At 57.8% G+C, this 27,538-nt stretch overlaps 1 protein-coding gene across 1 annotated transcript; it reads left to right on the top strand.

Annotated features, from left to right (window-relative positions):
• The first annotated feature begins 613 nt into the window (after nt 1-613).
• FKBP8 (FKBP prolyl isomerase 8) lies at nt 614-26,278 on the top strand. Its single transcript, XM_048497775.1, has 9 exons — nt 614-692; nt 1,873-1,923; nt 10,685-10,854; nt 13,260-13,348; nt 15,879-16,096; nt 17,259-17,431; nt 20,280-20,357; nt 23,693-23,830; nt 25,046-26,278. The coding sequence occupies exons 1-9, from the start codon at nt 614-616 to the stop codon at nt 25,130-25,132; spliced, it is 1,083 nt and encodes a 360-aa protein (XP_048353732.1). The 3' UTR covers nt 25,133-26,278.
• Nucleotides 26,279-27,538: the final 1,260 nt, after the last annotated feature.

The following is a 27,538-nucleotide window of genomic DNA, read 5'->3' as shown; positions in this document are numbered from 1 at the left end:
TGTCACTGCTGTGAATTGCTAAAATGCTACAGGAGGGGTTGTTTTCCCCAAATTCTGATCAAGTGGGATCTTGGGGTTTTACAGGGGGGGGGGGTGTCCTACCCAGTTTAGTCCCCCCCTATGAAATAGGGACTGATCTCTATTTATCTTGAATACAGGGTGGAGATTCTCTAAGCCGCGACCACAGTGAATTGGGCAGGCTGTAAGGGAGTGGGGGAGCGGAAGGAGCAGTGTTTTTTGTTGTTGTTGTTGATGATGGTCAAGTGAAGCAGGTAGGTTTAAAGATTAAAATCTGAGTTTGCGCGGGGGGAGTAGGGTTTAAGGATACGTTTAGTTCCCCACCACCAACACCGCCACCTGCTTTCCTGTAAATCCACTCCAAAATCTCCTTTCATTCCTCCCGTCGCCTTTCTCTCCCTTTCCTTGCCTATATTATTGCTAAAGTCTCCCGGTGCCTTTTAAAGATTAACAGGTCATTCCTGGTGGCGTCAGTTGCCAGCTACCTGGGGGCTGGCGTTCCTTTTGGTCTGCTGTGACTTTGGCCCGCATAAAGCCACAACAACCCTGTTACAGATCACCTCTCGCTTTTTGCTGCCAGAGATTCGCCGTCACTATGGAAATAGTTCGGGCTGCCTGGAGGTCTTCTCAGGAGTCAGCCTGGATTCGAAATCCATTTGGTCGAACTAAGTCCCGTAAAGCCTCGTAGGATTTACTTAATCTCTGCATGTTGCCACAATCCTAAAACTAGAAAGTGAACCCTGCTGGCTTTCTTCAAAATGAATGGACTTTGGATCAGGAGACCATATCTTAGTGTGCCATTTTTATTCTGTGTGCATGTGTTGCAACAACTCTGCATACATATAGAACAGTGATGGCGAACCTTTTCGAGACCGAGTGCCCAAACTGCAACCCAAAACCCACTTATTTATCGCAAAGTGCCAACACGGCAATTTTACCTGAATACTGAGGTTTTAGTATAGAGAAAATGGTTGGCTCCAAGGCGCGCGTTACTCGGGGGTAAGCTTGGTGGTAGTCAGTGGCATTGCTTTGAAGCAACTGTGCAACGCTTCGAACGGGTGAATCGTGACCCTAGGAGGGTTTACTCAGAAGCAAACCCCATTGCCAGCAACCAAGCTTACTCCCAGGTAAAGGATCACGCTTTAGTTCTTCGCATGAAAATCAGTGGGGTTTAACAGCGCTTAACAGGGTTACCTACACTGCTTCCCCAAAACTAGGTCTTAGGTTTAATGCTAATAATCTCCCTGGAATAATTACACTATTATCACATGACGAACTCTGTGCATGCGTGCCCACAGAGAGGGCTCTGAGTGCCACCTCTGGCACCCGTGCCATAGGTTCGCCACCACTGATACAGAAGTTTTGAGCATTCATACACGGGTACATATATCTTGTTTTATGACTTTTTAAATTTGCACTGGAGGGTAGTCACCTGTTGAGTTTTTTGCCAGTGGCGAACTTCAAATACAGTGTGGCTTAATCTCCCTGTCATCTTTTTGAGACATTTTTATGATAGATGCTTTTTAAATAAGTGTGTAAAAGCTGCCAGCTCTCGCTAATGGGTACGGTCTGGGTGCTCATCAGGTGCCTTTTGCTAAGCGGGCTGCTGGCCAGAATGTTTGTCAAGTTTTCTTGGCCCTTGAGAGAATTGCCTTCTTGCAGGTGATCTTGGGAGCAACTGTTTCAGATTGCTTGTTTACCTCTGAGGAATTTGGGCAGTACTGAGCGATGTCCTTCCACCCTTTACCATTCTAAATAATTTTAAACTGGGGGGCGCAGGAACAGCAGGAGAAGAGATTTGTTGGGACTGAAGATCCACCTGGACCTGTGTTCTTTGTTTTGGTTTCTTGGAAGTTTGCAAGCGGACCCCGGAAAAGGCAGCTATCCCTGTGATGCTGGTGAAACGTTAGGAGCAAAAACTACCAGACCATGGCCAAACAGCCCAGAAAACTCACAACAAGCCAGCCACCCCCTGTAGTTTGATCCCAGTGTATAGTAGTGGAAGGTGTATTACTCTTTTACAACATGTGCATTAGGCTAAATTCTTCTTTGTTTTTTGGAAAGCCATGTAAACTCGTGAACTCTGCCCCACTTTGTGGCAAGGAATTCCGTAAGCTAATTCCACCTTACAGGAAGACCGGCTTCCTGCTGCTCGTTCTGAATCACCCAGCATGTGAGTTTGCATAGATGATTCTGAAAGGATGGAAGGCAGGGCCAAAGAGAGGGTGGATCAGCATGGGCTGATTCTGGCTTGCGTGTAGAAACTGTTGTGTGCAGACGACGTGTGTAAAAAAGCTGATGTTTGTGTCTCTTTTGGTTTGACGTGGGAATCGAGCTTGGCCGCTCAGTTTGAATCTGTGGCCAGTGTTAGTTGAAGTGTCGAGGGTCGTTTACTCTCTTGTGGTCTCCTTCGCATTAAGCGTACGTTCCCTTTGGGTTTGATTTTCAGTCACTTGCACGTTTCCAGCTCTTTGGCAGTCAACCCGACTCCAGATCCAAGAATCCCCGAGATTTCCTAAAGCTCAAAGACTGTGACTTTTCCACGCCCTTCGCAGGGAAAGCAAAGCTCAGCCCGTGTTTATCTTTCTTGGTTTTTTCCACTCTTCCCGCCCCCCTTCCCCTGCCCACACAGCAGCATTTCGTCCCACTCTTTGGGCTACCGTTTCGGAAGGGCTTTATTTTTGTAAAAAAAAATTGACGGGAAGTAGGCATGGCCTAGCAAACTAACACAAGACCAAAGATGGCAGGGGGAGAAAAGGCAATGGAGATTGCACAGAAACAATGTGTTCAGTTCTGGTCGTCACGGGGGTGGGGGGGGGGGGGGGTGGGGGGGGGGGGGGGTGGGGGGGGGGGGGGGTGGGGGGGGGGGGGGGTGGGGGGGGGGGGGGGTGGGGGGGGGGGGGGGTGGGGGGGGGGGGGGGTGGGGGGGGGGGGGGGTGGGGGGGGGGGGGGGTGGGGGGGGGGGGGGGTGGGGGGGGGGGGGGGTGGGGGGGGGGGGGGGTGGGGGGGGGGGGGGGTGGGGGGGGGGGGGGGTGGGGGGGGGGGGGGGTGGGGGGGGGGGGGGGTGGGGGGGGGGGGGGGTGGGGGGGGGGGGGGGTGGGGGGGGGGGGGGGTGGGGGGGGGGGGGGGTGGGGGGGGGGGGGGGTGGGGGGGGGGGGGGGTGGGGGGGGGGGGGGGTGGGGGGGGGGGGGGGTGGGGGGGGGGGGGGGTGGGGGGGGGGGGGGGTGGGGGGGGGGGGGGGTGGGGGGGGGGGGGGGTGGGGGGGGGGGGGGGTGGGGGGGGGGGGGGGTGGGGGGGGGGGGGGGTGGGGGGGGGGGGGGGTGGGGGGGGGGGGGGGTGGGGGGGGGGGGGGGTGGGGGGGGGGGGGGGTGGGGGGGGGGGGGGGTGGGGGGGGGGGGGGGTGGGGGGGGGGGGGGGTGGGGGGGGGGGGGGGTGGGGGGGGGGGGGGGTGGGGGGGGGGGGGGGTGGGGGGGGGGGGGGGTGGGGGGGGGGGGGGGTGGGGGGGGGGGGGGGTGGGGGGGGGGGGGGGTGGGGGGGGGGGGGGGTGGGGGGGGGGGGGGGTGGGGGGGGGGGGGGGTGGGGGGGGGGGGGGGTGGGGGGGGGGGGGGGTGGGGGGGGGGGGGGGTGGGGGGGGGGGGGGGTGGGGGGGGGGGGGGGTGGGGGGGGGGGGGGGTGGGGGGGGGGGGGGGTGGGGGGGGGGGGGGGTGGGGGGGGGGGGGGGTGGGGGGGGGGGGGGGTGGGGGGGGGGGGGGGTGGGGGGGGGGGGGGGTGGGGGGGGGGGGGGGTGGGGGGGGGGGGGGGTGGGGGGGGGGGGGGGTGGGGGGGGGGGGGGGTGGGGGGGGGGGGGGGTGGGGGGGGGGGGGGGTGGGGGGGGGGGGGGGTGGGGGGGGGGGGGGGTGGGGGGGGGGGGGGGTGGGGGGGGGGGGGGGTGGGGGGGGGGGGGGGTGGGGGGGGGGGGGGGTGGGGGGGGGGGGGGGTGGGGGGGGGGGGGGGTGGGGGGGGGGGGGGGTGGGGGGGGGGGGGGGTGGGGGGGGGGGGGGGTGGGGGGGGGGGGGGGTGGGGGGGGGGGGGGGTGGGGGGGGGGGGGGGTGGGGGGGGGGGGGGGTGGGGGGGGGGGGGGGTGGGGGGGGGGGGGGGTGGGGGGGGGGGGGGGTGGGGGGGGGGGGGGGTGGGGGGGGGGGGGGGTGGGGGGGGGGGGGGGTGGGGGGGGGGGGGGGTGGGGGGGGGGGGGGGTGGGGGGGGGGGGGGGTGGGGGGGGGGGGGGGTGGGGGGGGGGGGGGGTGGGGGGGGGGGGGGGTGGGGGGGGGGGGGGGTGGGGGGGGGGGGGGGTGGGGGGGGGGGGGGGTGGGGGGGGGGGGGGGTGGGGGGGGGGGGGGGTGGGGGGGGGGGGGGGTGGGGGGGGGGGGGGGTGGGGGGGGGGGGGGGTGGGGGGGGGGGGGGGTGGGGGGGGGGGGGGGTGGGGGGGGGGGGGGGTGGGGGGGGGGGGGGGTGGGGGGGGGGGGGGGTGGGGGGGGGGGGGGGTGGGGGGGGGGGGGGGTGGGGGGGGGGGGGGGTGGGGGGGGGGGGGGGTGGGGGGGGGGGGGGGTGGGGGGGGGGGGGGGTGGGGGGGGGGGGGGGTGGGGGGGGGGGGGGGTGGGGGGGGGGGGGGGTGGGGGGGGGGGGGGGTGGGGGGGGGGGGGGGTGGGGGGGGGGGGGGGTGGGGGGGGGGGGGGGTGGGGGGGGGGGGGGGTGGGGGGGGGGGGGGGTGGGGGGGGGGGGGGGTGGGGGGGGGGGGGGGTGGGGGGGGGGGGGGGTGGGGGGGGGGGGGGGTGGGGGGGGGGGGGGGTGGGGGGGGGGGGGGGTGGGGGGGGGGGGGGGTGGGGGGGGGGGGGGGTGGGGGGGGGGGGGGGTGGGGGGGGGGGGGGGTGGGGGGGGGGGGGGGTGGGGGGGGGGGGGGGTGGGGGGGGGGGGGGGTGGGGGGGGGGGGGGGTGGGGGGGGGGGGGGGTGGGGGGGGGGGGGGGTGGGGGGGGGGGGGGGTGGGGGGGGGGGGGGGTGGGGGGGGGGGGGGGTGGGGGGGGGGGGGGGTGGGGGGGGGGGGGGGTGGGGGGGGGGGGGGGTGGGGGGGGGGGGGGGTGGGGGGGGGGGGGGGTGGGGGGGGGGGGGGGTGGGGGGGGGGGGGGGTGGGGGGGGGGGGGGGTGGGGGGGGGGGGGGGTGGGGGGGGGGGGGGGTGGGGGGGGGGGGGGGTGGGGGGGGGGGGGGGTGGGGGGGGGGGGGGGTGGGGGGGGGGGGGGGTGGGGGGGGGGGGGGGTGGGGGGGGGGGGGGGTGGGGGGGGGGGGGGGTGGGGGGGGGGGGGGGTGGGGGGGGGGGGGGGTGGGGGGGGGGGGGGGTGGGGGGGGGGGGGGGTGGGGGGGGGGGGGGGTGGGGGGGGGGGGGGGTGGGGGGGGGGGGGGGTGGGGGGGGGGGGGGGTGGGGGGGGGGGGGGGTGGGGGGGGGGGGGGGTGGGGGGGGGGGGGGGTGGGGGGGGGGGGGGGTGGGGGGGGGGGGGGGTGGGGGGGGGGGGGGGTGGGGGGGGGGGGGGGTGGGGGGGGGGGGGGGTGGGGGGGGGGGGGGGTGGGGGGGGGGGGGGGTGGGGGGGGGGGGGGGTGGGGGGGGGGGGGGGTGGGGGGGGGGGGGGGTGGGGGGGGGGGGGGGTGGGGGGGGGGGGGGGTGGGGGGGGGGGGGGGTGGGGGGGGGGGGGGGTGGGGGGGGGGGGGGGTGGGGGGGGGGGGGGGTGGGGGGGGGGGGGGGTGGGGGGGGGGGGGGGTGGGGGGGGGGGGGGGTGGGGGGGGGGGGGGGTGGGGGGGGGGGGGGGTGGGGGGGGGGGGGGGTGGGGGGGGGGGGGGGTGGGGGGGGGGGGGGGTGGGGGGGGGGGGGGGTGGGGGGGGGGGGGGGTGGGGGGGGGGGGGGGTGGGGGGGGGGGGGGGTGGGGGGGGGGGGGGGTGGGGGGGGGGGGGGGTGGGGGGGGGGGGGGGTGGGGGGGGGGGGGGGTGGGGGGGGGGGGGGGTGGGGGGGGGGGGGGGTGGGGGGGGGGGGGGGTGGGGGGGGGGGGGGGTGGGGGGGGGGGGGGGTGGGGGGGGGGGGGGGTGGGGGGGGGGGGGGGTGGGGGGGGGGGGGGGTGGGGGGGGGGGGGGGTGGGGGGGGGGGGGGGTGGGGGGGGGGGGGGGTGGGGGGGGGGGGGGGTGGGGGGGGGGGGGGGTGGGGGGGGGGGGGGGTGGGGGGGGGGGGGGGTGGGGGGGGGGGGGGGTGGGGGGGGGGGGGGGTGGGGGGGGGGGGGGGTGGGGGGGGGGGGGGGTGGGGGGGGGGGGGGGTGGGGGGGGGGGGGGGTGGGGGGGGGGGGGGGTGGGGGGGGGGGGGGGTGGGGGGGGGGGGGGGTGGGGGGGGGGGGGGGTGGGGGGGGGGGGGGGTGGGGGGGGGGGGGGGTGGGGGGGGGGGGGGGTGGGGGGGGGGGGGGGTGGGGGGGGGGGGGGGTGGGGGGGGGGGGGGGTGGGGGGGGGGGGGGGTGGGGGGGGGGGGGGGTGGGGGGGGGGGGGGGTGGGGGGGGGGGGGGGTGGGGGGGGGGGGGGGTGGGGGGGGGGGGGGGTGGGGGGGGGGGGGGGTGGGGGGGGGGGGGGGTGGGGGGGGGGGGGGGTGGGGGGGGGGGGGGGTGGGGGGGGGGGGGGGTGGGGGGGGGGGGGGGTGGGGGGGGGGGGGGGTGGGGGGGGGGGGGGGTGGGGGGGGGGGGGGGTGGGGGGGGGGGGGGGTGGGGGGGGGGGGGGGTGGGGGGGGGGGGGGGTGGGGGGGGGGGGGGGTGGGGGGGGGGGGGGGTGGGGGGGGGGGGGGGTGGGGGGGGGGGGGGGTGGGGGGGGGGGGGGGTGGGGGGGGGGGGGGGTGGGGGGGGGGGGGGGTGGGGGGGGGGGGGGGTGGGGGGGGGGGGGGGTGGGGGGGGGGGGGGGTGGGGGGGGGGGGGGGTGGGGGGGGGGGGGGGTGGGGGGGGGGGGGGGTGGGGGGGGGGGGGGGTGGGGGGGGGGGGGGGTGGGGGGGGGGGGGGGTGGGGGGGGGGGGGGGTGGGGGGGGGGGGGGGTGGGGGGGGGGGGGGGTGGGGGGGGGGGGGGGTGGGGGGGGGGGGGGGTGGGGGGGGGGGGGGGTGGGGGGGGGGGGGGGTGGGGGGGGGGGGGGGTGGGGGGGGGGGGGGGTGGGGGGGGGGGGGGGTGGGGGGGGGGGGGGGTGGGGGGGGGGGGGGGTGGGGGGGGGGGGGGGTGGGGGGGGGGGGGGGTGGGGGGGGGGGGGGGTGGGGGGGGGGGGGGGTGGGGGGGGGGGGGGGTGGGGGGGGGGGGGGGTGGGGGGGGGGGGGGGTGGGGGGGGGGGGGGGTGGGGGGGGGGGGGGGTGGGGGGGGGGGGGGGTGGGGGGGGGGGGGGGTGGGGGGGGGGGGGGGTGGGGGGGGGGGGGGGTGGGGGGGGGGGGGGGTGGGGGGGGGGGGGGGTGGGGGGGGGGGGGGGTGGGGGGGGGGGGGGGTGGGGGGGGGGGGGGGTGGGGGGGGGGGGGGGTGGGGGGGGGGGGGGGTGGGGGGGGGGGGGGGTGGGGGGGGGGGGGGGTGGGGGGGGGGGGGGGTGGGGGGGGGGGGGGGTGGGGGGGGGGGGGGGTGGGGGGGGGGGGGGGTGGGGGGGGGGGGGGGTGGGGGGGGGGGGGGGTGGGGGGGGGGGGGGGGGGGGGGGGGGGGGGGGGGGCGGGGGGGGGGGGGGGGGGGGGGGGGGGAGGGGGGGGGAGGGGGTGGGGGGGGGGGGGGGTTGGGGGGGGGGGGGGTGCAATCATCCTCGTTGCCCTTCTCTGCACTTTTTCTATCTCTTCGATATTCTTTTTGAGATGTGGCGACCAGAACTGAACACAGTACTCCACAAGCGGACGCACCACTGCTTTATATAAGGGCATGACAATCTTTGCAGTTTTATTATCAATTCCTTTCCTAATGATCCCTAGCATAGAGGTTGCCTTTTTCACAGCTGCCATGCATTGAGTTGACATTCCCATGGAACTATCAACTAAGATGCCCAAATCCCTTTCCTGGTCTGTGACTGATAGCACTGACCCCTGCAGCGTGTAAGTGAAGTTTGGATTTTTTGCCCCTATGTGCATCACTTTACATTTTGCTACATTGAAGTGCATTTGCCATTTCTTAGCCCACTCACCTAATTTATCAAGGTCCGCTTGGAGCTCTTCGCAATCAATATGTCTAATTCTTAACATGGCCAGATTTCTGGATACCATGGAGCCAGGAACAGACAAAATGAACACAACCTGATAAAACACCCTAGATTTGCAGAAAAATCTGAAATCTGAAACAAAACATCGAGGCTTAACCACTCTGAATAATAGAAGCAGTGCCTGTGACTTTAAGAAATGAATGCCCTCAGGGGCTATTGCTAAGCAACCAAAACAGTACTGCTAGCCTTCAAGCCTTCATTTCTGTCAGTAAAAACTAAAGGGGAGGGGGCAGGGCTGTTTTGGTCTTTGAGAGGGAACTCGGGCCAGGCCTGACAGCAACCACCGGGAAGCTAGCTTGACTGTTCAGCAGCAGCCACGGCACGAATGCTGTGTGATGTAGTGGTTAGAATTTCAAACTTGTATTTGGGGGACCCAGGTTCAAATCTTGGCTCATCTGTAGGAACTCAAAGGCTGACATGGGCCAGTCCCACCTGCTCAATTGAACTTACTTCACAGGGTTGTTGTGAGGAGAGGAGAATGACGTGAGCTGCTTTCGGTCCCCATTGTGGAGAAAGTGAAGTAAATAAATGTAGTGAAGGTTAAGGTAGATAACAGGCAGGTGGTGAGTAGGGGGGGGGGGAAGGAGGGAGGAAAAAGTGAGGATATAGAGGTTGCCAGGAGGGAGAAATTAAAACTAGTGGGAAAGAGGATCCAGGTGATTGTCAGGTGTCCCCTACAAATCCTTTTGAGCAGCAGTGGCATAGGAGGTTAAGAGCAGGTATACTCTAATCTGGAGGAACCGGGTTTGATTCCCCGCTCTGCCGCCTGAGCTGTGGAGGCTTATCTGGGGAATTCAGATTAGCCTGTGCACTCCCACACACGCCAGCTGGGTGACCTTGGGCTAGTCACAGCTTCTCTGAGCTCTCTCAGCCCCACCTACCTCACAGGGTGTTTGTTGTGAGGGGGGAAGGGCAAGGAGATTGTCAGCCCCTTTGAGTCTCCTGCAGGAGAGAAAGGGGGATATAAATCCAAACTCCTCCTCCTCCTCCTCCTCCTCCTCCTCTTCTTCTTCTTCTTCTTCTTCTTCTTTCAGTTTTCTCTCTGTACAGCTGGGCAACTAGGTACAATCATGTGAACAGCACCATACACCTGGGCCATATTTTGCCTAGTAGAGCCTGGCACAAAAAAAGAACCAATGGCAGGGAGGTAGATTGGCAGTGGGCGGAAAGAAGAGAAGAACGCAGGCAAAAGTGAGAGGCTATGGGGGCTTTCAGGGGAGGAAAAGAAGAAATCGTGAGGGAGAAAAGTTGCCTATTGTAAGTTCCTGTGGGTCACCCCTCATGGACCCCCGCTTGTAAATTTCCCATTGTTTTTGCTTTTCCGTTGAGGAAAAAGTTCCTAATCCTATAGCCCTGTAGTTTCCAATCTATGGCCCTTCAGATGTTCATGGACTGCGATTCCCATCAGCTCTGCCAATTGGTCATGCTGGCCAGGGCTGATGGGAATTGTAGTCCATGAACAGCTGGAGAGCCATAGGTTGGAGACCTCTTTGCTTCATCGACCACCTCTTGATTATTTGGGCTCTTTTTTGCCGCTCCTTTTCTGACTTTACAATGTTGCTCTAGTGGCATTTGGGACAGCTGACAGCATTCTGATCATGACGGTTCTATCGAAAACCATTCTTCTCTCTTGTTGTCCATGTGGTGTAGTGGTTAAGAGCAGGTGCCCACTAATCTGGAGAACCGGGTTTGATTCCCTACTCTACCACTTGAGCTATGGAGGCTTATCTGATGAACCAGATTAGCTTGTGCGCATGCCAGCTGGGTGACCTGGAATCATAAATGACCTGGAAGTAGGGGTGGGTAGCATGGTGGCCAAGTTTGCAGATGATACCAAATTATGTAGGGTGGTGAGAACCACAAAGGATTGCGAAGAGCTCCAAGCGGACCTTGATAAATTAGGTGAGTGGGCTCAGAAATGGCAAATGCAGTTCAGTGTAGCAAAATGTAAAGTGATGCACATAGGGGCAAAAAATCCAAACTTCACATACACGCTACAGGGGTCAATGCTGTCAGTCACAGACCAGGAAAGGGATTTAGGCGTCTTAGTTGATAGTTCCATGGGAATGTCAACTCAATGCATGGCAGCTGTGAAAAAGGCAAACTCTATGCTGGGGATCATTAGAAAAGGAATTGATAATAAAACTGCAAAGATTGTCATGCCCTTATATAAAGCAGTGGTGCGACCGCACTTGGAGTACTGTGTCCAGTTCTGGTCGCCGCATCTCAAAAAGGATATTGAGGAGATAGAAAAAGTGCAGAGAAGGGCAACGAGGATGATTGAGGGACTGGAGTACCTTCCCTATGAGGAGAGGCTGCAGCTTTCACAGGGAAAGCTCCTTTGAGTCTCCTTACAGGAGAGAAAGGGGAATATAAATCCAAACTCTTGTTCTTCTTCTTCTTTCAGGGAGTGGCTTGCTGAAGAAGAAAGTCCTAGTGGCCGGTCAAGGTAGGGAGACCCGGCCAGTGAAGAATCAGGATGTTACAATTCGATTAAAAGCAACGCTAGAGGATGGCACAGTGGTGGAAGAGGACCCTAGCCTCACCTTCACGCTGGGTGATTGCGATGTCATTCAGGTAGGTATGCATGCAGGCACTATGGAATTCGTTATTGCCTAGTCCCCCAGCAGAAACAGTCTAGCTATCTACATGGTATCACTGATAAACAGGACTACAAACATCTCTTTTTTGCTAGTTCAGTTTCAGCAAATGGAAAGATGGACTTGGTGACTGGTTGGCACGGTGCAGCGGTCAGAATGTCGGGCTAGAATGTCGAGGCCCAGCCATGCCCCTTCTCCTTTCTAGAAGTGGCTGGGCCTTGGCCCCTCCCGCAAAACAAAGGAAATGGACCTCCCTGCAACGGCCAGGCAATGGTGCGTGGCTTCTCCCTGACCGTGGAGGTCAGGATGGAAAGAAGGGAAATAAAGCGCCTCCTGCCTGGCCATTCGCTCAAGAGCGGCTCCAACTGGGGATTTTTTTCAAAAGGATCGCCTGTTTAGCGATATTCAAAAAACCAGGTTGGGGAAATAAAACGGGGCAGACTTGTTTTGGAGGCGGGACCTGTGCGAAGCCCCCCCCCCCCCCCCGGCAAAAAAAAAAGAAACACGGGTGTAGGACGTTATATAGCCGTGGTGGCAAACCTATGGTGCTCCAGATGTTCATGGACTACAATTCCCATCAGTCCCTGCCAGCATGGCGCCAGCATGCTGGGGACAGTCAATCTGGAGCACCATGTCAATGCTGGGGACAGTCAATCTGGAGCACAATCAAAGTGGGACAGTCAATCTGGAGCACCATGGGTTCACCACACCACAGCTATATAGCGTCCTACACCCATGTTTCTGGGCCTGTGAGGAATGGGCCACACAAAACGTCTTCCCACCAAGCCAACCTCCAGGGGGGACCTGGGGATCTCCCAGAATTGCAGCTCATCTCCAGACTACAGAGATCAGTTTCCCTGGAGAAAATGGTGGACTCTACGGGAGGGGTCTGCAACCTGTGGCTCTCCAGATGTTCATGGACTACAATAGGGTCTGCAACCTGTGACTCTCCAGATGTTCACTCCAGATGTTCATGGACTACAACAGGGTCTGCAACCTGTGACTCTCCAGATGTTCACTCCAGATGTTCATGGACTACAACAGGGTCTGCAACCTGTGACTCTCCAGATGTTCACTCCAGATGTTCATGGACTACAACAGGGTCTGCAACCTGTGGCTCTCCAAATGTTCATAAACTACAACAGGGGTCTGCAACCTGTGGCTCTCCAGATGTTCATAAACTACAACAGGGGTCTGCAACCTGCGGCTCTCCAGATGTTCATGGACTACAACAGGGGTCTGCAACCTGTGGCTCTCCAGGTGTTCATAACCTACAACAGGGGTCTGCAACTTGCGGCTCTCCAGATGTTCATGGACTACAAATCCCATGGGAATTGTAGTCCATGAACATCTGGAGAGCCGCAGGTTGCAGACCCCTGGATTACAAATTCCCATCAGCAGGGGCTGATAGGAATTGTAGTCCATGAACATCTGAAGCACCAGAGTTGGACACCTCTGCTCTATGGCACGATGCCCTACTGAGGTCCTTCTCAGGCTGCACCCCAAATCTCCAGTAGTGTCTCAACATGAATTGGGCAACATGAACTGGGCATGAACCCCCCAGGCCCCACTGCCAATGACCAAGGGGGACCCAGCAATGCTCACGGCCAATCAAAATTCCAGGGGCCAGTAGTCTCCCCTGGCCCCACCTACTTCCTAAGAACACTTGGTAGGTGCCAGGAAAGGTGTCCGCAGCAGTATGATGCCCATGTGCACTTCATGTGGAACCCCAGACTTAGCATAACAATAGTCATAACAATATTGCCAGCCAGGGCCATAGTGTTTATTAGCTTTCCAGGGACTCAAGTAGAGATGTGTCTTTCCCAGCGTCTGCTCTCTGTTTTCTGTGGCCTAGAGATGCTGGGAATGTGACCCAGGGACCTTCTGAGAGCCAGCTGGCCGTAGTGGTTTTAGAGCAGGTGCATTGTAATCTGGAAAACCGGGTTTGATTCCCTGCTCTGCCATTTGAACTGTAGAGGCTTATCCGGTGAACCAGATTAGCTTGTGCACTCCAACACATGCCAGCTGGGTGACCTTGGGCTAGTCACAGTTCTTTGGAGCTCTCTCAGCCCCACCCACCTCACAGGGTGTTTGTTGTGGGGTGGGGGGGAAGGGAAAGGAGTTTGTAAGCCCCTTGGAGTCTCCTTACAGGAGAGAAAGGGGGGATATCAATCCAACTCTTCTTCTTTTTCTTCTTCATCATCATCATCATGCCAAACTTGAGTGCTTAGCCACAATTTGGGGGGCTTTCTCCCTCCATGCCTTGGGGTTTTTTTTTCCCTTTTCTCTATGGTTTTGACTTTTGCGGGAATCTTAAACAACTATCTCCAGTAAAAAAATGTTTTGTAATCAACTTTGGAATGTCCATTATTTTTCCTGCAGGCCCTGGACTTGTGTGTGCAGCTGATGGAAACAGGGGAGACGGCCCTAATTCAGTCAGATTCCAAATATTGCTATGGCTCACAGGGCAGGTGTGTGGGGATTTGTGGGGCAAGGCTGATGGGAGGGTCTGTTCACATAGGCATGTGTGCAGAGGTGGGATCCAGCAGGTTCTCACCAGTTCCCGAGAGTGGGTTACTAATTATTTGTGTGTGCCGAGAGGGGGTTACTAATTGGGTCTGCTTTTCCGTTAGAAATTCCATTAGGTCCCAAAATCATAAAGTCCTGTTGTTTCCTATGTGGCTGGTTAGCGAAGGTAGAAAACGGGATAATTCTCCCCGTTGGGCTGTTTTAAAAACATGTTTTAGAAATATGGTAAAGTTCCTTGTTTAAGGAAAGTCTCCTTCTTTTGATTTCTAAAAACAAAATTAAGTATTTGAAAGTATTAAGTATTTAACATGCAGTCAATTAGAGGAGAAGTAGTTGTTTCCGTTGGCAGTAGACGATAGGACTTGCTATAATGAGTTTAAATTATGGACAGAAAGATACCAGCTAGAAATTAGGAACTTTTTTTTACAGTAAGAGTTTTTTACAGTAACAGAGAAATTATTAATGCCCCGCCCTCGGAATGCCCGGCCACGCCTCCGCCGTGCCCCACCCAGCCCCATTGGCACTACGCCACTGTTTGAATCCCACCACCATGGGAACCTGTTACTAAAATTTTTGGATCCCACCACTGCATGGGTGGGGGGACTGTTTTGCCAAGGGATGCCGGTTCATTCCATCCTATTATGTAATTTTTGTACTGCTTAATTTGCCATGTTCATACTTATGCCGTGCTTCAGTTCTCTTGGTGGTTCAAGACCTCTGAAATCCTAATACATTGGTTTTGAATGTCCCGTTTTGTAGACTCTCTCAAAGTGGGACAGTCAATAACCAGTGCATTAGGATTTTAGACCACTTGAAGGATCTGAAGCATATTAACTCACTCCTGACCTGGATAGCCCCAGGCTAGCCTGATCTCATCAGATCTCATAAGCTAAGCAAGGTCAGCCCTGGCAATTATTTGGATGGGAGGCCTCCAAGGAATGCCAGAGCTGTGATGCAGAGACAGGCAGTGGCAAACCACCTGTGAATGTGTCATGCCTTGAAAACGTCACCAGGGGTCGCCACAGGCAGCTGTGTCTTGATGGAACCCCCCCCCCCCAACTGGCTCAGTGTGTGTAATCTGCCTTGAGTTCCAGTGAAAAAGGCAGACTGTGAATAACATAAATAAAATAAACACATAAGTTTCTTGATGCTGACTCAGATCCTTGGTCCATCTGGGCTGGTGCTGTGTGCTCAGACGGGCAGCAGCACTCCAGATTCCCAAGCAAGGGTCTTTCACGTCACCTGCCGCCTGCTCCTTTTTAACTAGATGTGCTGGGAATTGAACTTGGTACCCTTTGCATCCCATGCTCTGTCACTTAGCCACAGGTCCTCCCCTTGGATCGGACGCATATCAAAGTTTCCCCTCTCTCCTGATGCTAAAATTCAGCCAGGCAAAAAGCAGTAAATTCAGGAGAGGCGAAAGAAAGTACTTGCCTGTCTTGTTGTAAGGGTCTGGTACTCCAGTCAATAATAAGTCTCAAGAAAGGTCCAAGAGCTTTATTGGAACTGTGTTAAGCCCAATGGCCAGGTAGCTGAATCTGAGATCCAAGCTCCCTGGCCCCAGTATATGCCTTAAGGTTACAGTTTGGTTCAACCCTAAGGTGACCAGATAGTCACCTTTGTGAACCGGGATGGGCGGGTAGGCTGCGTCTTGTGCCTTATCAGCCACAGGCGCGCCGCGGCCTTCTGCAGGGCACTCCCATTTCCACGCCACTGTGACAGACCCGAAGGGAAACTGGAGCACAGAAGGCACGTGCTCTCTGTCAATAACGCGTAGCGCAGGGGCGTGTTAAGCGCTGCCTTGCGCCCCAGAAGGCAGTGCAGCAGCCTTTCAAAAACTGGGACACTTGAAAAAACCTGCAGGACGCAGGACAAATTGTTTTAAGGCAGGACTGTCCCACCAAAAGCGGGACGTCTGGTCAGCCTATTCAATCCACATCAGCATGAGAAAGGACAGTAATGCAGTTACATTGTTTTGAGAATAGAGGAGTTACTCCCTGCGAAAGAAAGATTAGAAGTACTTGGCAAGCTCTATTGAACTAGGTACTTGCGAAACAAGAAACAGAGGCCCCGTGGTCTTGGGGCAAAGAGATAGTGAGCCCAGCTGCAGCTGGGCTGGTGGCATGCACATTGGCAGGCCAAGAATGGCGTGGCCTGACACTTGTGGAACTACCTGCCACTGGACATGGCGGTGGTTACTGAAACCGTTTTAAAGAAAGAGGCACATTCATAGAAGATAATTCTATTAGTGGCTAATAGCCATCATGTCTAATGAAACCTCCGTGATTCAAGGCAGTGTAGCTGAATGCCAACTGCCAGAGGGGAAAGCCGGCTACATGCCCAGCTTGTGAGATACCCAGAAGCACCAGGGCTGGGCGCTGTTGGAAACAGGACCTTTGACTAAAGAGACTGTTGGTTTGATCCTGCCGAAGACTTCCTCCATGATGGCATGTTGTTGATATGTTTGAACAGAAGCCCGGACGTCCCGCCCGATGCTGCCCTTACCCTCGAAGTGGAGTTACTGACAGCCCAGGATGCCCCGGACTTGGAGCTGCTCAGCGGGAAAGAGAAAGTGAAGCTAGCCAACAACAAGAGGGAGCGGGGCAACTTCCACTACCAGCGAGCAGATTACGTGCTGGCCATAAACTCCTACGACATTGCCCTGAAAGTTATTGGCTCCAATTCCAAAGGTACCCAGGGCCCACTTATGGTCTGTTGCTGCCTTGCCTACCAAACTGGAAGTCCTGAAAAGCAGCTTTTCTCTATGTTATTTGTTGTCAGTCGCGGAGCTACAAGGGGGGTGCGCCTTGCACTGGGCGCACACCTGGGGGGCGTGAAAAATTGCCCCAGGCCCCTCCCCCTTTCCCCCACCCCCCGCGGTGCATCCCCCGCAGTGGTGCATCCCCCGTGGCGCCCCCCATCCCCTTCCCACACTTACCTTAGTTCCTTTCCTTTTCCATAACTTTTTCAGGCTGCAAAAGGCCTGTTTGCAGTAAAAACGGCCTGAGGAACTACAGTTCCCAGGAGACCTTGGGGATCACAAGGTCTCCCGGGAAGTATAGTTCCCATCCCATGAAAGTGCAGGCTGGAAAGCGGCCTGTTCACTTTTGGCTAAAAATGGCTTGGTGGGAACGACACTTTCCAGGTCCCAAGTGCAGGTCCCAAGGTCTCCTGGGAAGTGTCGTCCCCGCCAGGCCGTTTTCAGCCCTCAAGTGAACAGGCTGCTTTTTCCAGCCTGCATTTTCAGGTTGAACTAAGGTAAGTGTGTGTGTTGGGGGGGGGGGGGCGTTTCGGAGTGGTGGGGGGCGGAAAACACAGAGTGTGCACCGGGAACAGTATGGCCCAGCTATGCCTCTGGTGGCATCTGATTGACTGTGCATAGCTTTTAGAAGGTCCTTAGGAAACCTTTACTTAGAGAAAGTGAGTGTGGCCAAGCATCTGAGGATTGGACACTCGGTTTGGGTTGGAAAAAGGTTTTCAAGCAACCTGATTCTCTGCAAGGTGTGAAATTGCCTGTCCCACCTCCCCCTCAACTTCTCTTCCAGTGGTGGCGAACCTTTGGCACTCCAGATGTTATGGACTACAATTCCCATCAACCCCTGTCAGCATGGCCAATTGACCATGCTGGCAGGGGCTGATGGGAATTGTAGTCCATAACATCTGGAGTGCCAAAGGTTCGCCACCACGGTACTTAAACGCTAAATTTGAAGCAGTGGTGATTTTCACAGTGGATGCTGGATTGAGGGGGTTGCATTTTCTCGTAAAATGGAGACAAAAGGTTATTCAAACTATCCTGATCACAGAACCCGGCCCTTATTCGGGGCTGTAACTTTTCCTCTTTGCTTGCTGCAGTCGAGTTCAGCCCAGAGGAGGAGGCCGAGCTGCTGGACGTGAAGGTGAAGTGTCTGAACAACTTAGCAGCCTCTCAGTTAAAACTCGACCATTACGAAGCGGCCTTGAGATCCTGCAATCAGGTGCTGGAGCAGCAGCCGGACAACATAAAAGCCCTCTTCCGGAAAGGAAAGGTAGAGCTCGGGCCTGGGTGGGGGGAGGGGGGTGATTCTGAACCTCTTTTCAGGGAGGAGGGGGTAGCGTAGCATCCTGGGTGCAAGTGTGCCTATTTTACACAGGAGCAGCAGTGGCATAGTAATTCAGAGCAGGTGTACTCTAATCTGGAGGAACCAGGTTTGATTCCCAGCTCTGCCGCCTGAGCTGTGGAGGCTTATTTGGGGAATTTAGATTAGCCTGTACACTCCCACACACGCCAGCTGGGTGACCTTGGGCTAGTCACAGTTCTTCGGAGCTCTCTCGGCCCCACCACAACAGGGTGCTTTTTGTGAGGGGGGAAGGGAAAGGAGATTGCAAGCCCCTTTGAGTCTTCTTGCAGGAGAGAAAGGGGGGATATAAATCCTCCTCCTCCTCCTCCTCCTCCTCCTCCTCCTCTTCCTCTTCCTCTTCCTCTTCCTCCTCCTCCTCCTCCTCCTCCTCCTCCTCCTCCTCCTCCTCCTCCTCCTCCTCCTCCTCTTCTTCTTCTTCTTCTTCTTCTTCTTCTTCTTCTTCTTCTTCTTCTTCTTCTTCTTCTTCTTCTTCTTCTTCTTCTTCTGACTTTGTTTTACAAGATAAGCCATCTTGCCTGTCAGTTGTAGGCTCCTGTGTCAGATGTAAATCTAAAATGAATGAAAAAGTAAAGGTAGTTCCCTCTGAAAGCACCAGGTCCGGAGGTGGGATCCAGCAGGTTCTCACAGGTTCCCGAGAGTAGGTTACTAATTATTTGTGTGTGCCGAGAGGAAGTTACTTATGGGTGATTTGCCACATGATTTTTGCCTTAGTTACGCCCCTCCTCTCAGCAGTAGCGCGCAGAACTTGAAGCAGTCTAGCAGGAGGTGCACCGGCGTGCGTGGCAGCCTGCGCCTGCGTGCATTCGTTTCCTGCCCAAGGACCGGCGCAGCGGCTGTGTCCTTGCCACAGCCCCGCCCAGGAATGCCCCGCCCCCAGAATGCCCAGCCACGACCCCATCGTGCCCCGCACAGCCCCATTGGCGCTAAGCCACAGTTTGAATCCCACCACCTTGTCACTAAATTTTTTGGATCCCACCACTGACTGGGTCATTACTGGTCCATGGGGTCACAACGTTTACTATGCAGAATATGTTTGTGGAGTGGTTCGGCCTTGCCTTCCCCAGCTATCTACACTTTACCCCCAGCTTATTACTCATATTATCGACCTCGGAAAGATGGAAGGCTGAGTTAACCTTGAGCCGGATACCTAAACCGACTTGGTCAGACTCGAACTCAGGTTGAGAGCAGAACTTTGACTTCAGTACTGCAGCTTACCACTCTGTGCCACGGAGCTCATACAGAATTAATCAACCATGACTACAATCAAGCAGACAACTATGTATATATTTATTGGTGGGTGGGCAAGCAGGTAGCCGATCCCCAACAACAGAAAGGTTAACCAACAGCCTGGGTAAAACTGAAAAGTTTCTTAGCTTGGGTGCTGTGTGGTTTCCGGGCTGTATGGCCGTGTTCTAGCAGCATTCTCTCCTGACGTTTCGCCTGCATCTGTGGCTGGCATCTTCAGAGGATCATGTAAGCCTTCGACAATACATTTCTTAGCTTGGCTGATGCAACTGACCAACAAAAAGCAAAAACCCCAGGTGCTAGCAATGAGACGAGCATTGCACCACGGGAAAGGGCCTCTCTTGGATTGGGACCTTGGACTGGCCTCCTGAGATGGAATTTTAGGCATGTTTATACCGGTAGTTTCATATTTTTTTTATTACCGTATTTACTCAAAAGAAGGACCACTGCCTGAAAATGTTATTATTGGACATAACTGTAACTTGCATGTAAATGTAAGATGACCCCTTTTTTTATTTCATACCTGTGAAAGAATTCCAGTCTTGCATTTGAGTAAATACTGTATTATTAATATTATTGCTGTGCTATTGCATCATGCTGAAATCCATTCAGTGACCCTAGGACACAGGTGTCAAACTCTGCCCCCCCAGATGTTCATGGACTATGATTCCCATCAGCCCCTGCGTTGGCCATGCTGGCAGGGGCTGATGGGAATAGTAGTCCATGAACATCTGGAGGGCCTGAGTTTGACACCACTGCCCTAGGACATAGGTGTCAAACTCGTGGCCCTCCAGATGTTATGGACTACAGTTCCCATGATGCTGGCAGGGGATGATGGGCACTGTAGTCCATAACATCTGGAGGGCCATGAGTTTGTAACCTGTGCCCTAGGATGTCAAGTAGAAACAGTTGTACAGCCATATTAGTCCCTTCAAAATCCCCAAAGAGTAAAATGTACAAAATGGCTTTCATTGAGTCAAGTAACCACACTCTGCCTTTTATTTTATTAGATTTAAACCCTGCTCTTCCCAATTGACTTCGGGCTCAGGATGGCTTACACACAAGGTTAAACATCGAATAATGCAATACAAACTTCACACTAAAGACTAATACTGAAAACTAAAATCCACAGATGGCGAACAAAAAACAGCAGGCACCCCGGTCCTACAATCTTTTGTCCCCCATTCCGACGCAGTCTTTTTACCAGAGAGTTGTTGGGTGTGGAGAAAAAAGGGAAGAGGGGTGCACAATTTAAAATGCACATGTTGGAATCTGGGAGGCCGGCAGGATGGGATGAGTCGGACGAACGGGTGGCCTCAACGGAAAGCCCAGTGGAACATTTCTGGCTTGCAGGCCCTGCGGGGCTGATTAAGGCCATGCAGGGCCCTGGTGTCAGCTGACAGGGAGTTCAGCCAGTTTAGCACCCAGGTTCTTGTTCCTAGAGCCTGCTCACCCAGCCGTTCGCTCGGTGGAACCACCTGCAGTTCTGTTTTGCCTGCTTCCCTCCTAGGTCCTGGCTCAGCAGGGGGAATACAGTGAGGCTATCCCGATCTTGAAAGCTGCGTTGAAGCTGGAACCTTCCAATAAGGTACGCGAAGGAACTGTTGCACCCAGGTCATGGGTAGGGCACAGGTCTTCAGATAGTGGGGAGCACCCAGTAACACTTCTCTTGGTGCTGAGTGCTTTAAAAAAATGGGTGCATGCTGGGTGGGGTTTTTTGCCCTGATGGGCCCATAGAGATTTGATTGGCTGTGCATTTTTAAAATGTTGCTTTGGCAGCAGCTGCCGCCACAGAGATCTTCACTGTATGACCGAAGGTAAGCTGCAGCAACCGTTTTGTGGCTGCATCCACCAGACTGTGTCGGAAGGTAGCCTCAGGCTTAAAAAGGTTTGGGGGTGGCAGTTGTAGGGGGAGGGTACCAACGGATGCCAGGTGGCTAATAGACCTGACCTGGAGGAGGGGACTTTCCACTTGACCTGACATCCTGATCAGAAAAGAAGAACTGTGTCACAAAGTTCTTAGTTAACTTTTGGAACTCCCTGCCACTGGAAGTGGCGATGGCCATAGGCTTAGGGGTTTTTTGTGGGTTAAAACAATTTTATTAGTCACAGTAATTAACTGGAGCCTTCTGTGTTAAGCAGAGGCATAGCTGGGCCAAACTGCGCCCGGTGCGCATTCTATAATTTCCACCCCCCCCTTCCCTCCTTCCCCCCTTCCCACACTTACCTTGGTTCCTTTCCTTTTTCTAGAACTTTTTCAGGCTGCAAAAGGCCTGTTCACAGTAAAAACAGCCTGATGGGAACTATACTTCCCAGGAGACCTTGTGAGCCCCAAGGTCTCCTGGGAACTGTAGTTCCTCAGGCTGTTTTTACTGCGAACAGGCCTTTTGCAGCCTGAAAAAGTTCAAGAAAAAGGAAAGGAACTAAGGTAAGTGTGGGAAGGAGGAAGGGGGGGGTGCCACTGGGGGGGGTGCTGCGGGGGGAGGGGGAGGGGCCTGGGGCAATTTTCTGCGCCCTCAGGCATGCGCCGGGTGCATGGCGCCCCCCCTGTCCCCTTGTAGCTCCGCCACTGGCATTTAGTGTATCACTAGATGCTAGTTGCTGAGCCAAGGTGGGACCTACATTCAGAGACAACTTTTCCCTTTGTTCTCTACTTCGGAGCTTCTCGGAGGCATCCCACTGGCTACTGCTGGAAACAAGAACCTAGGCTATCTGCGTTTTTATGGTCTGATCCAGCTGAGTATTTCAAACACAGTCATAAATATACTAGGCGCTGCTGGTCTGGCCAAATGTCCCTCTTGTCCTACCTTATTCTTTCCATGGTGGCTTCCATATTCCCTGCCAGGAAAATGAAGACCTTTTTCCCATCCTGTATTTTCAACACCTGGAACTCAAAGGCTGCCTGAACAGTGAAATTCCACTGAGCCCTCATTGGTCATAGCTCACGTTCCCTGTAAGCCGTGCCACCGTGCAGACACCGTATTAGTGCCGCGCCGATTGGGCAGCTGCCCACCAGTCTGACTGGTGGCTCAGTTCCACTCAGTGAGAGTCAGCTTCCGTGCAGTGGTGTAGAAGCCTTACAGCGCAGCGTGATGCTGGCAGGGGATGATGGGAACTGTAGTCCATCACATCTGGAGGGCCGCGAGTTTGACACCTATGCCTTACAGGGACTTAGACCTAGGAGAATTCGTCCAACCCCCTTTTTTTCCGTTAAAGCGAATGGCTTTTGGGACAGCAGGGAGATTTTTCTTTCTCTTCTTGGAGGCCTGGCCTAGTCCTGACCTGAGGTGCTTGCAGAACTGTGGCTGTAAAGCCCTGTTTGGGTGGTTCAAAAGTCTTGGGGGTTCAGCGTTTGAAGCAGGGGTGTCGAAGACATGTGTTACGAGGGCTGGATATGACATAAATATGACTCGGTCAGGCTGGGCCCTGTGGCGGGGTGATGGCGGCGGCTGCCTCAGCTGGCCCCAGAACGGCACTGGGGGTGATGCCTGGGCTGGCAAGCCCACAGCAGGATTGGCTGTCTGCCTTGAGAGGGCTTATCAGGTCCACGAGCCAACTGAGCCAACCTCTACCTCACTCGGGAGGTAAGCGAGATGGGGGTTACCTCAGCTGGCTGGTGTCCTGATAAATCCCCTTGGCCTGGATCCAGCCCCTGGGCCACATGTTTGACACCCCTGGTTTAAAGGCTGGCTTGATTGATGGACTGAAAGCAATTTCCAAGAGGAAGAAGGAAAAGAAGAGTTTGGATTTACTCTCCTGAAGGAGACTCAGGTTGATTCCCCACTGCAGAGTCGACTAGATTTGACCCGGTTCCCTGAAAAGGAACTGACCTAGGTCGACTCCATTGTTACTCCCCACAGCAGCTGAGTTCGTCCCACCAGAGCTGAGCTCAGAGGGCGGAATCACCTCAGCGCCTCTTCTGTTCTTTGTTCCCAATTGGCTGTCGTGTTACCATGGGAACGTGAACATGCATCTGTTTTTTTTTTTACATAACGGCAACATAGCCACAAATCAGTGCTCTATGTAGCTGCTAAAAAGCAGGCGATGTAAGCGTGTGCTTTGTTTAGATGTATGGCCATCGCTTCATATACAAGAAGGATTTTTTTAAAAAGGGTGCGCTTTTCCCGCTGCGAGTCTTTCGTTCTGAGCATGCCCAAAACACTGAACTGTGATTGGCTGACCGGAGGGAACAGTTCCTCGATGATTCCCCACTTTACCGGCTTCGACCTGAGTTCGACCTAGGTTCGCTGAAAAAGTTGTACCTCCCTGATGGAGTCGGAATTTGACAGTTTGATGGGGCGAAGCTGGGACGGAACCGTGTCGAACTCAGCGGCTGTGGGGAATACCTAAGTCAAACCTGGGTTGAACCTAGGTCAAACCTGCCAGTGGGGAATCGACCTCACATAAGGGGCTGACAATCTCCTTTCCCTTCCCCCCTCACCACAAACACCCTGTGAGGCGAGTGGGGCTGAGAGAGCTCCGAAGAACTGTGACTAGCCAGCTGGTGTGTGTTGGAGCGCACAAGCTAATCTGGTTCGCCAGATCAGCCTCCACAGCTCAAGCGGCCGAGCGGGGAATCCAACCCGGTTCTCAAGATTAGAGTGCACCTGCTCTTAACCATTACACCACGCTGGCTCTTCCGAGGACGTGTTTTGAACTCTGCCCCAATTCCCTAATCAGCAAATTTTAGACTCAGTGGTCATGCACGGCCGAGACCTTTAAGAGGGCTGCCTGTCCAGTAAGTCCCTGTCGACCCGTGGGAGCCGCCCCCATCAATCCCACCATATGAGATCCTGGCCAGGTACAAAGTCCCAGGAATATGGAGAGCCTCCGAAGGTGGTGTGTTCTTTCTGGGGGAAAAAAAATCTACCCCCCCGAGTTTGGAGAGTTGGTCATGTCTCCCTCTCTTCTGTTGGCCTCCAGACCATCCACATGGAGCTCTCAAAGCTGGCAAAGAAGCACGCCGACCAAAAAAGCGTGGAGACTGAGATGTACCGCAAGATGCTGGGGACTGCTGGCTCCAGCGGACCCCCTGATAAGTGTAAAGATAAGTCCTCCCGGGTAGGTGGAGAAAAGGAGCCCTATCCCACGGGACCCAGAGAGAGAAGGGCTTTTCCGTTGAGTCACCCGTTTCCAGTTGGGGAAAAGCCGGTGTCGTTGTCTCGCCTGACCCGAAGGCACGGCATGCTCACAAACACTCCAGCTGCTGAGGGCCCGAAAGTTTCCGAGTTCTTGCAGCCCTTCTGAGAAGGCTGGCGTACTTTTGTTAAAGGGCTGGTGTTGAAGCGGAAGGGCGTGCCAGGTTCGAGTCCGCCCAGTGTTCTGATCAGGCATTGCGAGGACTTGGCGGCTGGCGAGCATCGGGAGGAGCTGCGGGGAGAGGGTGAAATTTCGTTCGAACAGCTCTTTGGTTCTTGGCTTCGTGTTCGTAAGCAGGGGTCTGCAACCTGCGGCTCTCCAGACGTTCACGAACCTACAATTCCCATCAGCCCCTGTCAGCATGGCCAATTGGCTGGCAGGGGTCTGATGGGAATTGGAGTTCATGAACACCTGGAGAGCCGCAGGTTGCAGACCCCTATGGAGTCAGCAGAAAGGGCTTTAAAGGAAATTTATTTTAACAAAACAAAAAGGGGGCTGCCCCTGAGGAAAGTAAAATTTAGATCCCAGCTTAAGCAAAGGGAAGGCTGAAGCTTTTAGCGTTGTGGCTCTTCGTGTTTTTATGTTGCGTGTCATGTGTATGTTCTGCTCCTCGCATCCAGCTTTTTTTAGTCCTCTGTTGTTGCGTAGACTAAAATACCCCTCCCAAACTCTGCTTTTTTCTGTAGAAAAGGTGTTCCGAGCCTTTTGCTCACCTATGTTTGCAGTTTGTTTGCAGCTCTGCCTTCTTGGATTGAGAGTTTCTGTTAGTACCTGGCGTGTATATGTGTGTTCCTGTCTTCCGAGTACTTATCGCATGTTATTTCATAACCACAACATCCCTGTAAGGTTCGGACGGGTGTTTGGGTGGAGTGATGTGTCTAAGGCCCACCAGCAAGCGTGTGACAGAGACAGGATCTCAACTGGCCACCTTTGGGATCACAGCTTGCTCTCTTCACCTCCACGCACCCCCAGCTCCAGCTCCAACCCATCCACGTTATTCCAAATATGGGCGTACCATAGATGTTGTGATTTAAAAAAAAATATTGGGAAACAAATGTGAACGCAATGTGTATTTCCTGCCCTCCACAGTCTGGCTTCCAATGTGGAAAACTGTTTTTCTTTTTCTCTTCCTCCTAGGCTATTCCTTGGAAGTGGTTGTTTGGTGCCACGGCCGTGGCGCTGGGAGGCGTGGCCTTGTCAGTTGTCATAGCCGCCAGGAACTAGCGCCGTTGCCAGCAGCCCATTTTGGCGAACGGAGCCCCGAGATCAGCTCTTCCCCCCAAAACCTTTTTCTCCCCGTATCTGGCCCTCGATGATCACTACACAGCCCGGACTGTTAGGCAGGCTGGGGAAGGGGGGCGGGGCTCTGCTACTCCCACCCGGAAATGTCACTGAACCATTCCATGGGAGCTGCCCCCTCCTGGTGGCGGTGAAGGCCTGCCGCTGGCTGTGTGGCTGGCGGGTGGGAAGCCAGGGGTGAGAAAAAGTCTGGAAGCCCTGGGAGTATTTTCGGGGTGGTGCGGGAAAACTGGACCTACGTCTCTCAGCACCTTCCTGCCTTGGCCACGCTGCAGAAATCTCTTTTGGAGTGCGCATACATGTGTCTCATTTCCCTCCCGTTCTTTCCCGGGCTCCCTGGATTCTTATTTTTTGCTGAAATTGTCCTTTTGTGATCTGCTCTGTAGAGAGAGAGAGAGAGAGAGAAGAGTGCTGCGAAAATTGAGCCAATGGGGAGATTGTGAAACCTAAGAGAAGGGAGAAGCTAGTGGCTGCCGGGAGGGGGAGGCAGAAAGGAGCTGGTGGGTGCATCGGCTTTATTTCTGGAAAGGGCACCTTCAGGGGCTGTTCAGGCCTGCTTTGGGCTACTAGGATAACTCAGGGCTGACTAACAGCTCATGCCAATACCCTTTTTGTGTGGGGGTGTGTGTGTGATTTTTGGTACGCTATCTTACAGGAGAAAACAAATTGATGCTGGAGGAGGGTCTCGCCCTGTCTTGGTCACCTCCCTGACCTGCAAGACAAGCAGTCTCCCTCCCCCCCCCACGGGCATAACAATCTCCTGGAGTGTGCCTGTTGCCTCTCTGTTGAATGTCGTCACCGAGATCAAAAATCTGATTGATCCCTCCTTCACCCTCTCGAATCCCTGCCCTGCCAAGATCACCCAGCCGCATTTTCCCCCCTCTGTTTCCACAACTTCCCCATCATGCTTTGCACTGGCAACTCTCAGTGCCAACTGGAGCTAGCCCTGCGTTACCTGGATAAACAGATATATATATATATATATTTTTCAAAGAGTTGGCCTTCTTTCAGATGTAAAATGTGAACCGGCAACTTCCCGGCTGCCTCCAATAAAACTGCCACCTCTCAACAGTCTTGGCTTCTTATATTCCTCTTTTTTTTTTTTTTACTCCCAGGTCCTTTCCGCACACGCAGAATAATGCGTTTTCAAACCACTTTCACAACTGTTTGCAAGTGGATTTTGCTATTCCGCACAGCTTCAAAGAGCACCGAAAGCAGTTTGAAAGGGCATTATTCTGCATGTGCGGAAGGAGCCTCAGAGACGGCATGGTGTTCTTTAAACTAGGAAAAGGTTAGCGTCATCAGTTAATATATAAAGGGCACACAACTAAAGCTCTTCAGGAGATCCTGGCCGGCTTATTCTAACTGCCGCTTCTGATGCAATGTTGATAGCTCTGTGAGGTGATTTTTCTTTTTCCTCCAAAAACGGATTGCTCTTATCAGTCTGGGTTGGGCACTCTCAAATGGCTCCTTGAGGCTGGATTGGGCACTCTCAGGTCGATTCCGCACTTGCATTATCGACCTAAGTTCGAGCTGCATTCGACCTAAGTGCTCCGCACAACCACTGGGATCGATGTGGTTTTGTACCAGCTTTGCCCCGTGTAATGGTCAAATTTCCGACAACAGTTGGGAACTACTACTTTTTCAGGGAACCACGCTCGAACTCAGCTCGATTCCAGTAAAGTGCGGAATCTCTGGTGCCAGGAGTCCCCCATTCAGCCAATCACAGCTGAGTGTTTCGGGCATGCGTACAGCTGGCCAATCAAAAAACGCCACCTTCGTCCCTCCATTCCTGTGGCAGTTTTTTAAATAACGTGTGTGGGGATAGACAGAACATGGCTGTAGAACAGCAGCCAATCGGAACGGAGCAGCGAAGAGGCACAGGATGATTCTGCCCTCCGAGCTGGGATCAAGCTGGTTGCAGTGGGGAACAACAATGGCTTCAATCTAGGTCAGTACCCTTCTCAGGGAACTGGGTCGAACCTATTTTACTCGTGTACGGAATCGCCCTCAAATGGCTCCTTGAGGCTGGGTTGGGCACTCTCAAATGGCTCTTGAGGCTGATTAACAAGCAAATAAAGATGAAATGTTTATTCGCAGGTTTACAAGAATATATAGCCCACCTTGTATAGCCCATGGCCACTTTTGGAATTCTGGCTCTGCGTGGTGGGCCCAGGCACAAAATGGCTGCCTCAGGAGGTGGGCCCAGGCACAAAATGGCTGCCTCAGGTTCCCTTCAGGGACACAGTGAAGATCCTTGTGTTGGAATGGCAGTTGCTGCCAAAGCAACATTTTAAAAATCTGTTGCCCCTGTCAGAAGCCCTGCTGGCA

This window comes from Sphaerodactylus townsendi, linkage group LG05 (assembly GCF_021028975.2).
Source record: "Sphaerodactylus townsendi isolate TG3544 linkage group LG05, MPM_Stown_v2.3, whole genome shotgun sequence".
NCBI lineage: Eukaryota > Metazoa > Chordata > Lepidosauria > Squamata > Sphaerodactylidae > Sphaerodactylus > Sphaerodactylus townsendi.
The sequence above is the reverse complement of the archived record's forward strand: the minus strand, read 5'-3'. Positions and strand labels throughout refer to the sequence as shown.

Excerpts from the sequence above, each read along its gene's own strand:
- FKBP8 (XM_048497775.1), top strand. The coding sequence starts at position 614 with ATGGAAATAGTTCGGGCTGCCTGGAGGTCTTCTCAGGAGTCAGCCTGG. Across the intron at positions 693-1,872 it reads ATTTGGTCGAACTAAGTCCC|TTTGCAAGCGGACCCCGGAA; the intron begins GTAAAGCCTCGT and ends GTTTCTTGGAAG. Across the intron at positions 16,097-17,258 it reads TATTGGCTCCAATTCCAAAG|TCGAGTTCAGCCCAGAGGAG; the intron begins GTACCCAGGGCC and ends TGCTTGCTGCAG.